Raw genomic sequence first — 11,297 nt, 5'->3', positions numbered from 1 at the left:
TAAAGGTATATCCTTTATCTGCATTGAGTTCAATAATGCGAAAAACCAAAATTACTGCCTAATTTGAACTGTCAAATTACCGAGAAATCATGAACAAATGGGAATAAATTAAACCCACTTAGCAATAAATGTATGAAGTGAACGCGAAAAGGTATTCAATGCTAAAATACTGTGCGTAGCCGGTTTTGGACCGGTCAGGTTATTTTTTTAAAGCACGGCCGAAGGCCGCCAGTACAGAAAGAAGAAAGAACCCTGAACACCCCTGTGTTGGATCGACCAGGATTATTTTTTTGAAGCGCGGCCGAAGGCCGCTAGTACGTAAAGGAATGAAATTCTAAGATACTGTGGAGGAAAAGGTGTTCAATGCTAAAATACTGTGGATGGTGTTGGACCGGCCAAGGTTATTTTTTAAAGCTCGGCCGAAAGATAGATACAATTAAATATGTATATACATTGCACTGAAACATTTTGGCTTTCTTTATTTTGATTTCTTGTCCATACAAAAATGTTGGCTGGGTTGCATTGGTTTCAGTTTGTATGGAAAAATGAGCAAAAACACTGATTTTTGGTCATTTTCAAAGGCTTCCCTGCAGGTACATAGGGGCTCTAGGGGGTCGAGGGGGGGTTTATTAAAAAGTTCGATCCTTCCTCTTTCCAATAAAGGGTCGGGAGGGGGGGTAGCCCGACCCTGTTACTTATATATATACTTACTTAACAATCCCCCGCCTTAATTTTGTTCGTCTATCAGGGCTATTAGTAACTAATCATTTCTATCTTGTAATAGTGTGAACAGCTTATAAGATTATAACATAATATGTACCTCTAATAAATGTTTCAACTACAACACTGAAACCAGCTGATTTGTGAAATTTCGTAAAAATTGTTATCAACAAATTGCATTGATAAACAAATTAATTTGTAAATATATCACCAAACATTGTTAGATCAAAATGTTGACTGCCAAAATAGGTAAAATTGGCAAAGTGCTTATATGTGGTATGAAAGGTGTTGGCAAAACGGCATTGTTGGAGCAACTAATTTATGGGAATGTCAATATGGATACGGTAAGTGTAATTATCCAACTCACATATTTTTATACAAACCTTTAGTTTTTCCAATACAATTTAGGAATTACATCCCACTATAGAAGATATATATGTTGCTAGTGTGGATACAGGACGCGGTGGAGCACGTGAGACTCTTCGAATTTACGACAGCGCAGGACTACAGGGAAAGGGACAACTGCCACGCCACTATCTTTATTTTCCAGATGGTTATGTACTGGTGTATGATCCAACAGATCCTAGTAGTTTAGATATGTTAGCAGATATTAAAACCGATATCGATCGTAATAAGGAGAAAAAAGATAATGTAGCAATAATCGTTTTGGCTAATATGCGTGCACGCAGCAGACGTGATTCACCGGCATCGCCATCCATTCAAGTAACGCAGCCACAATCACAGCAACAGCAACCCGATCCAGTGGAGTCTGTATTGAATCGTGCAAATAGTTGGTGCGCACGTGAACGTATTAAACATTACACTGTAAATGCCATGGAACGTCCATCTTTGTATGAACCATTTATATCATTGTGCGCTCGTTTACATCCGCCACCGACAAAGAGCAGTTTCCCACAATTGCGTCAGGTAATGCAGAAAACTCAGAAAAATGATAGCTAGGACGGGGAATCGGATGGCGGTGGTGATAATATGCTATGGTGTATTACAGGCTGCCAGCGTACCGGCAGTGGTGGTGATGGCCAGTAAGTTATTATACAACATAATAGCAGTATCGAAATTGTATTAAAACTGTTTAAAAATTAATATTGCATATTACAGTAATCTTGACTTTTACTACTTACTATAATTAGTACTTAAATAAATTATGTATAAAATTTCTTCATACGAAATTATGGCTGTTAAATTAATTAGCAGTGCAATATAAAAAATTAAAACAAGTAAAGAAAATGTTTTGTTTTATCATGTACTCTGATAAGGTTTGTGTTTTTTTTCTAAATGGAATCGGATTTAATTAGATTAAATTTAATACATCAATATTTAGTAAAGTTAATAAGCCGCTTCGATACAATTGCAACGGCGGGGATATATTAAATGCAACCATGTGAAGCATCTACTCTGCCGCTTGTTTTATTCAACTTCATTCCATCTGTCATATTTCATTGTGGAAATTTGTCTGCAACTTGCAAAATTTTAATCTCGTGGAAAGTAATTTGTAGCTGGTAAAACTCAAAAAATATTAATAAAAGTATTAAAAATATTGTGTTAACGCAAAGGACTATGTCCAAAGAAGAAGTAAAAGCTGAAGTAATGGAAGCTAACGACAATTCTGTGAGTAGAAAACCATCGCTTAAAAATGTGTGCATGAATCTCGCTTGCCCGTACTTATACATACATATATATATTTATATATACATGTACATATGTGTTTTGTCGGAACAAGCACCGCCGCTAGTATGGCATTTGTTTGACGATACGAACAGCTGGAAATGCCGGGCCACATGCTACAAAAAAAAAAAACGCGGCAAATTATATTTTTTTGCTAACATGTAATATCTTATAGAATGAAACCACCTCAGAGGCAACAACTTCGTCTGCTGAAAAGGAAGTAGATTTCGACAACAAGATCGAAAATGATAGAGGCAAACGATTTGATTTTTTGCTTAAACAAACGGAAATCTTCACGCATTTTATGACAAATAGTAATAAAAGCCCAACGAAGCCTAAAGGACGACCAAAAAAGAACAAAGAAAAAGAGAAGGAAAAGGATGGGAATGCGGAGTAAGTAAATTTCAGTAAAAAAGGGATAGTTATTAATTAAAAAAAAAAATCGTTTATAGCCATCGTCACCGAAAGACTGAGCAGGAAGAAGATGAGGAACTTTTGGCCGAAGATACACAATCGAAAGAACTTTTCCGTTTCGAAAGTTCGCCCAGTTACATTAAAAATGGCGAAATGCGCGATTATCAAGTACGTGGCTTAAACTGGATGATATCGCTGTATGAAAACGGTATAAACGGTATATTGGCCGATGAAATGGGTTTGGGTAAAACTTTACAAACGATTTCTTTGCTTGGCTATCTGAAACATTTTAAGTAAGTTCACCTGTAATAATGCCGAAAAATTAACCGTAACTTAACCATCTAAAATCTTGTAGAAATCAAGCTGGCCCACATATTGTTGTTGTACCCAAATCAACTTTGCAAAATTGGGTTAACGAATTCAAAAAGTGGTGCCCTTCATTACGCGCTGTCTGTCTCATTGGTGACCAAGATGCACGTAACACATTCATACGTGATGTACTTTTGCCAGGCGAATGGGATGTTTGCGTCACCTCTTACGAAATGTGTATACGCGAAAAATCTGTTTTCAAGAAATTTAATTGGCGTTATATGGTTATTGATGAAGCACATCGTATCAAAAACGAAAAATCTAAGCTCTCAGAAATTCTGCGTGAGTTTAAAACAGCCAACCGTCTGCTTATCACTGGCACACCATTACAGAATAACTTGCACGAGTTGTGGGCTTTGTTGAATTTCTTGCTGCCGGATGTCTTCAATTCGTCCGAAGATTTTGATGAATGGTTCAATACAAACACTTGCCTAGGCGACGACGCGCTCATAACACGCTTACATGCAGTGTTGAAACCATTTTTGTTGCGTCGTCTCAAAGCCGAGGTGGAACGCCGTCTTAAGCCCAAGAAAGAAATAAAAATATTTCTCGGACTTTCAAAGATGCAGCGTGAATGGTACACAAAAGTATTGATGAAAGATATTGATGTTGTGAATGGTGCGGGTAAATTGGAGAAAATGCGTCTACAAAATATTTTGATGCAATTACGAAAATGCACTAACCACCCTTATCTCTTTGACGGTGCCGAACCAGGCCCACCGTATACCACAGACACGCATTTAGTTTATAACTCTGGCAAAATGGTCATACTTGATAAATTATTGCCCAAGTTGCAAGCACAAGGTTCACGTGTACTTATATTCTCCCAAATGACACGCATGTTGGATATACTCGAGGATTACTGTTTATGGCGTAATTATCAGTATTGTCGTTTGGACGGCCAAACTCCACACGAGGATCGTAACAGACAAATACAAGAATATAATATGGACAATAGTTCCAAATTTATTTTTATGCTTTCCACACGCGCTGGTGGTTTGGGTATCAATTTAGCTACTGCTGATGTGGTTATCATTTATGATTCGGACTGGAATCCTCAAATGGACTTACAGGCAAGTGGTGCTAAATTGTTAATTTGTTACAGTGTAAATGTAATGTATAGTGTTTTTTTTTGATCTACTTTATATAGGCTATGGACCGTGCGCATCGTATCGGTCAAAAGAAGCAGGTGCGTGTCTTCCGTTTCATCACCGAAAATACGGTAGAGGAAAAGATTGTGGAGCGCGCTGAAGTTAAGTTGCGTCTCGACAAATTGGTTATACAACAAGGACGTCTGGTGGACAATAGAACGGCTCAGTTGAACAAAGACGAAATGCTAAATATCATTCGTTTCGGCGCAAACCATGTCTTCGCCTCTAAAGACTCTGAATTAACTGATGAAGACATTGACACTATTTTGGAGCGTGGTGAAGCCAAGACTGCCGAAGAAAAGGCTAAACTAGATCAATTAGGCGAAGGCTCTTTACGTACATTCACCGTTGACACTGGCGGTGGTGAGGGCGGTTCGACTTCTGTATATCAGTTTGAGGGTGAAGATTATCGAGAAAAGCAGAAATTAAATGCGTTGGGAAATTGGATCGAACCACCAAAGCGTGAACGTAAAGCGAATTATGCTGTAGATGCATATTTCCGAGAAGCTCTTCGTGTTTCTGAACCAAAAGCACCGAAAGCGCCACGCCCACCAAAACAACCAATAGTGCAAGATTTTCAATTCTTTCCGCCACGTCTTTTCGAGCTGCTCGATCAGGAGATTTACTATTTCCGAAAAACAGTAGGCTATAAAGTGCCGAAAAACCCTGAGTTGGGTTCGGAGGCAACTAAAATGCAACGAGAAGAACAACGTAAAATTGATGAAGCCGAGCCACTGAGCGAGGAAGAGATTGCCGAGAAGGAATCACTTCTAACACAAGGATTCACAACGTGGACTAAACGTGATTTTAATCAGTTCATTAAAGCGAACGAGAAATACGGCCGTGATGATATAGAAAATATTGCTAAAGATGTGGAAGGCAAAACACCTGAGGAAGTAATTGAATATAATGCAGTATTTTGGGAGCGTTGTCATGAGTTGCAGGATATTGAAAGAATTATGGGTCAAATTGAGCGAGGCGAAGCAAAAATACAACGAAGACTATCAATCAAAAAAGCGTTAGATCAAAAGGTGAGATGAAGAGAAAGCGAAAACTATTTAAAGAAGTATACATTGAAACATTTTTTCAGATGTCACGTTATCGTGCACCATTCCATCAATTACGCCTGCAATATGGCAACAACAAGGGCAAAAATTATGTAGAACGCGAAGATCGCTTCTTGGTTTGCATGCTGCACAAACTCGGCTTTGACAAGGAAAATGTCTATGAGGAGTTACGTGACGCTATACGGTAAGTAATGAACCTGAAATTGTCAATATTTGGATTTAACCCCTTTTGATTTGCAGCTCATCACCAGAGTTTCGCTTCGATTGGTTTATAAAATCTCGTACAGCACTTGAACTACAGCGTCGTTGCAACACGCTTATAACACTCATTGAGCGCGAGAATATCGAACTTGAAGAAAAAGAACGTCAAGAGAAAAAGAAGAAGGCTGCTAAGAACTCGACAGGCGCGAGTACAACAAGTGCACCGCCGGCTAAGGCAAATCAGAAGCGCAAATCCGAAGCAATGCCCGTTGAAAAGAACGCCAAAAAGAAGAAAAAATAGATTTAAAGTATGCTACATAGCATATATTACAAGCTACATCATAATTATACAAAATATAACCAGCCGCTCTTAGAATGGTAGCAGATTCGTTGATGTAGCGACCATATATTTTATAAATTATTAACTATTTGATTGGAGAGGAGATCGTCGTACGCAACATTATCAATATATCACTCTAACCATATTTCTTATATTCATTTACTCATTGATCATGATCAGCAGCTAAAATAACTTATCAGCAGCCGGAAACTAGTAAGCATATATATACTCAAATATACTACTGAAATCCACTAATTTAAGTAAATTTACATTTGTATGCTAATTTTAATGCTATTGCACCATAGAGATAAAATTGCTTTAGTTGCTTCACTTGATGTCTTGTTCGATTTCAACAATTTCTAGTAAGCGTACATAATGACCATAAATATAAACTTTTCAGGTTATTTAGTAAATGTCTCTTTATATTTCATGGGATTCAAATTATGGGTTGAACAGCAATGCAACTTAAAAAATGTTAGTAACTTGCAGTAACTGTAAGGTGTACAGTTAAATGTCACTTCATTTTTATATTGACGTTGCCAATCACTTTTATTGGTCACTCCTGTAAGCTATTAGAGAGTGTTGTGTGGGTTTATGCGACCGCAGTGACTTTATTAAAATTAAGAATACAAATTTCCAAATGTATTTCTAATATTACATTTTATTTGGTCTATATAATCTTCGCGAAACTACTTAATGTCCCTATGGTACTGTACTTAATACTTAAGTGGTGAATAAAGCTATCAAAAATACATAACAAAATGCTTTCAAACTTACTGTATGTGTGTATCTAAAACAATATTTACACACAGGTTTAGGAATGATTTATCATATATTTTCTTCTTTGGTAATGTTTTTACTTCTAAAAAGTGTGAATTAAAAGTAGTAGAAAACATTTTCCACAAGTCAATGCAAGATGGCATCTAAGTAAACTACATTATTTAATTATATTAGTCTTAAGTATATTTTGTTATACGGTCATTTAACTTTAATTACCGCCAACGCAATGTGTAACGTAGTTTACGTAAATGTATTCGGGTATTAAATACGACATCCCATAGAGGACTGCTAATGCCATAGCCCATATCTTGGTGTGCGAAATGGTGTTGATAGTGATACCGTTTCATATTATACATGAAGCGTGTATTTTGTAGTGAAGGATTTCCATAGTGGAGGTAGTAATGCATCAAATCATAACATAGATAGCCGCTGAGTGCGCCGGCTAACACAATACGTGGTTGTGGCAATAAAACACTGAGTGGCGCGTAAAGTAGGCTAGCAATAACAACGCCCGGCATTGGTGGAAAAACAAGGCGCATCGAATCGAAAGGCACTTTATGATGCAGTCCATGTATCATAAAATGAAATGAGCACAAGAGTGGATGGGTGTTAGCATTCACCTTCATATGGAACACAAATCGATGGAGCACATATTCAAGAAAAGTCCACAAGAGTATGCCGGCAGCAAAATAGGCGGTCATAAACAATAACTGTGGATAAAAAAATGAGTATGTAGTGATTTCATAATTCAGCTTAAACATAAAGTTCTTACCTCATTTAAGCTAGATGTATTCCAAATGGGTGAAAACCCCTCCCATAAACATTTGCTAATGACAGGTATCCAAAATAGCGGTATAACCCACCAAGGAGTTTTCGTTAACATTTCCAAATATGTTGGTCCGAAAAGACGCAAAGGTCTATCTACTGGTTTATGAACCCATTCATCATAATGTCTGGTTATGTGCGAAATTTGTGGCAGCATGGCTTTGGACCAATCTACCAAATGCTGGAATAAAAAGGATAAATAAAATATATAATTATTAGTATTAAAATAAACATTACAATATACATATGTAACAGTGATATGCTTTTTGTATACCAGACCAAAATTAAATTCAAATCAATTTGTTATAACAGTCGGACATTCATAAATCAATCCTTAGTTACTCCAAATAATACTATATTCAATTTCCTTTGTTTTAAAAGCTTGGCAGCACTGTCAAAAACATATCAAAACAAACATCGCTTTTTGACATTCAGAATGTCAACAAATTGGCTTGAGTTCCTACAGTTACTGTCATATACAAAAAAGTCAAAATCGTCGAGAATAAACTTCAAAATTTTTCAAATTTTATTTTGAAAATTTTTATTTTTACAATTGTGAGAATATTTATTTTGTCCGAGTTTATATAGCAGTAAAAGCAGTAAAACGGAGGGAAACAAGCGAAGAAACGAGAGTAGCTCTTGCATGAGCAACGGAGGAGTAGTAGAGTCACGGAGTAAAAGTGCAATATCTGCGACGTCAGTGAAACCCATGGAAACATTAAAGGGTATTTTCAGTGTCCCCAGTAAGTATAATAGGTGAATGTAAGCAACTACAGCATTTAATTAGAAACAAGTGAGTGATATATGTATAAAGGCTTTAATTGGTATGCACATATTCTGTTGGCATTGTTTGTTACTTCCTGGTTGTCAGGAGCAACCAAGGATCACACACTGTTTATATTGAAAATACTTGTATTTTTTTTACATTATTTGTAAGATTAGAAGTACTCAATAATGTTTTTACTCTGAATGTAGAGATGGATCGTAATCGTCGAAATTTCCTGAGGGAGAATAAACTGAGCTTACGTGAATTACAAAGAGTGACTAATAAGAGTAAAATGCAACAGCAACAAGAACAACTGTTACGGGACCAAAAGTACGCTGGACGCCGTTCACAATCTCAACAACGTAACAATAACAATTGCTTGGATGTGAGTAGAACATTTAAAAGTTTATTTTTTCTGAATCTAGATTTAGCAGTTATTAATTATTATACCTTATATTACGTAGAAACAAATTGTGGCGCGCTTCCCTTCATTGTCACGGGTTCCCAGTGGCCGTATCATGGAAACTTCTGCTGCCGGTGGTGTCGGCGATTGTTCAAATCATATTAGTAGACGCAGTGTTTCGCGAACAAATAGCACGACGACAATTAAATCTGTGCATAAACAAGTGCAAACTGAAGATATACAAGACGAACAATTTCTTTATGACGCTTTGAAACGGTTAGAGCCCATTCTTAACGAAATTGTATGTTTTTTTGTATTAAATATTTTCTATTTTAACAGATGTTCCACCAACGAATCTCAATCACGTTTTAATGGTTTACAACCAAACTTTACGCCACGTTCACAACATATTGCGAACGATGCACAAAGCCGAAACTCTCTTTATCCGTCAGCTGAAGAGGACCAAAGGTGTCTGGGAAATACAGATGACCGTAGATTTGCTACGCAGCCACAAATAGAGGATCCATACGTACAACGTGAAGATACAAATAATTATGTAGAGCAATATAATGAACAGCAACATGGCGAAGTAATTAGAAGTGATGATGTGGATACAATACATAATGAAAATGTTGAACGATTATATGCGCCTGAATCATCATCAAAGTACAATTTTGCCCCAACTCCACGTTCACAACAACATTTCACCAATGGATATAATATGGTGGACAGTGATGGATTACCACCAACAACAACAATGCAATCATCATATGAACCGCCAGATCAACAACAACAGCAACAACCATTGCGTTACCGAATGCAACCTCATGTACAAGGTGATTTACGTGCCAATTTCGAAAATATGTCTTTAAACAACGGTTACGGCGGCGTTGGTGTCTGTGATGTTGCTGTTGATGAAGATTATGGTGCCTTAGGAAATAGCGGTGGCGTTGAGGCTGTTTCCATATCTGGTCGTAGTCGACGTACGAATATTTCACATAATTCACAGCAAAGTAATACAGATTTGGTCAAAAAGCGTTCAAGTATTAGCATACACAAACTAGGTTGTAAGTTAAGACCCTGGGCAGTTAATACTTTACAGTTATTTCAATGCAACTTTCTCAATTATACTTGCAGCTCGAGATAACATAAGTCTGCCACGTTATTTGGAGCGTGAGAAACGTGAAAAGGAGGAACAACGCCAACGTCAAAGTGAACGTGATCCTAATTGCCCGCCTGGACACTACCCGCTATCGGATAAAGAGCGTCAGGCAGCACTTCAATCAGCTGAAACCAGTACGTAATAAAAGTGTTGAATTATTTCCATGTATATTGTTAATGTTTATTGTTACACATTGATATTTTCAGGATTCAAAGCACTTGTAAATGAACTAAATCGCATGCCTATGACAACTGAAACTTTACGTATGCGTGTGCGCAAAGCGGAAATCGAGAAAGAACTGAAACTACTCGAAACAGATATACGGGTATTCTCGAAGTCTAAGGTTTATTTGAAGCATAAGGAACAGAACATTTGAAATGAACACTTTTGTGGGTAAATGTATATGTTTGATTACAGCCAGTGAGGCGAAAAAATGGAAATGTAAAAAATGTGCATAAAATATACTTTAAGACATTACGATGTCATCAATGTCATTGCCCTTTACTAACATAATTTCCTATACCTGTGCCCAAAAAATAAGGTTACATTTGAACTTGCGCGCGTCGAAGGATTTGGATAATTATTTTTTTTTTTTATGTTGGTAGTACTGTCAGTCACATTTATGTCAAATTTCATGTCAAAATATTCATTAGTGTTTGAGATACATACGTGTCGTTTTGTGAGCTGCTATAAGTGAGTTTTTCGTTTTGGCGCCGTGCGACTTCTGGCTGCTCACCAAGCTCAAAAGACCGCTCCGGGGACACCGTTTTTATACGATAATCAAGCCTTAGCGAAGACGGAACTGAAGGCCATCCTGGAAAGTGACTACAGTGTTTCGAAGATTGGAAGTTCCGTTGGCATAATGTACTACATCTAGTGGGAATTACTTTGAAGGGGATGAAATTGATTTGGAAGAATAAATAAATAATAATTTTCAAAATAAATACAATGTCATCTTATTTTTTGGGCACAGAGTTATTTAATTGGTGTTATTTGTACCTTCGTCATTGACATTGGAAACTTATTTTCTTCTGTGTACGCTAATTTTCATTAAGACTTTCAAGTATTTTGATATAGAGGTGTGTGTGTTTGTATAATATTTTTGTGTGCATATATGCATTAATTTGTGGGGTTTTTAAGTGACTATAGTCAGAAACCACCACTAGAATTATAATTCCGATGTGCGACGTGTGTACTATTTTGATAATTATTTTGAAGTTATGTGTAAACAAAACAAACCGGAAGTCACATAATTCGTAGGTACTGATATCTACTAATGAAATATATTATTTCTTATATAAATATGCAAGTAAATATTTGTATTAAATGACACGAATATTAAAAGAATCGAAATCTATATTTTTTTTTCTAATGTAATTAACTGCCTGCAGACTTTGAAATCTATTTAATTTT

The 11,297-nt window shown here is 36.7% G+C and overlaps 4 protein-coding genes across 8 annotated transcripts in view; 3 read left to right on the top strand and 1 right to left on the bottom strand.

Annotated features, from left to right (window-relative positions):
* Nucleotides 1–950: 950 nt before the first annotated feature.
* On the top strand, nt 951–1,934 carry LOC108977716 (NF-kappa-B inhibitor-interacting Ras-like protein). The gene is made up of 2 exons (XM_018947561.1): nt 951–1,064; nt 1,129–1,934. The coding sequence occupies exons 1-2, from the start codon at nt 951–953 to the stop codon at nt 1,678–1,680; spliced, it is 666 nt and encodes a 221-aa protein (XP_018803106.1). The 3' UTR covers nt 1,681–1,934.
* A 246-nt stretch (nt 1,935–2,180) lies between these two features.
* Nucleotides 2,181–6,361, top strand: LOC108977717 (chromatin-remodeling complex ATPase chain Iswi). The gene is made up of 7 exons (XM_018947562.1): nt 2,181–2,349; nt 2,582–2,799; nt 2,859–3,113; nt 3,176–4,262; nt 4,340–5,371; nt 5,431–5,591; nt 5,648–6,361. Exons 1-7 carry the CDS (start codon nt 2,299–2,301, stop codon nt 5,907–5,909), a joined length of 3,066 nt encoding a protein of 1,021 aa, XP_018803107.1. The 5' UTR covers nt 2,181–2,298; the 3' UTR covers nt 5,910–6,361.
* A 172-nt stretch (nt 6,362–6,533) lies between these two features.
* LOC108977719 (fatty acid 2-hydroxylase) overlaps nt 6,534–11,297 on the bottom strand; it is a 34,881-nt gene continuing 30,117 nt past the window's right edge. For all 5 annotated transcript variants that reach the window (XM_018947566.1, XM_018947565.1, XM_018947564.1 and 2 more), the window contains 2 exons: nt 7,501–7,734; nt 6,534–7,438 (listed from right to left, as the gene is read on the bottom strand). In XM_018947566.1, coding sequence (XP_018803111.1) covers nt 6,941–7,438; nt 7,501–7,734 — 732 coding nt within the window. In that variant the 3' untranslated portion in view covers nt 6,534–6,940. The remainder of the gene's footprint in view (nt 7,439–7,500; nt 7,735–11,297) is intronic.
* On the top strand, nt 7,890–10,378 carry LOC108977718. Its single transcript, XM_018947563.1, has 6 exons — nt 7,890–8,296; nt 8,529–8,704; nt 8,784–8,998; nt 9,062–9,789; nt 9,860–10,018; nt 10,091–10,378. The coding sequence occupies exons 1-6, from the start codon at nt 8,197–8,199 to the stop codon at nt 10,258–10,260; spliced, it is 1,548 nt and encodes a 515-aa protein (XP_018803108.1). The 5' UTR covers nt 7,890–8,196; the 3' UTR covers nt 10,261–10,378.

The sequence above is a fragment of the Bactrocera latifrons genome, unplaced genomic scaffold (genome assembly GCF_001853355.1).
Source record: "Bactrocera latifrons isolate USDA-ARS-PBARC rearing strain unplaced genomic scaffold, ASM185335v1 scaffold_942, whole genome shotgun sequence".
Classification (NCBI taxonomy): Eukaryota; Metazoa; Arthropoda; class Insecta; order Diptera; family Tephritidae; genus Bactrocera; species Bactrocera latifrons.
The sequence above is the reverse complement of the archived record's forward strand: the minus strand, read 5'-3'. Positions and strand labels throughout refer to the sequence as shown.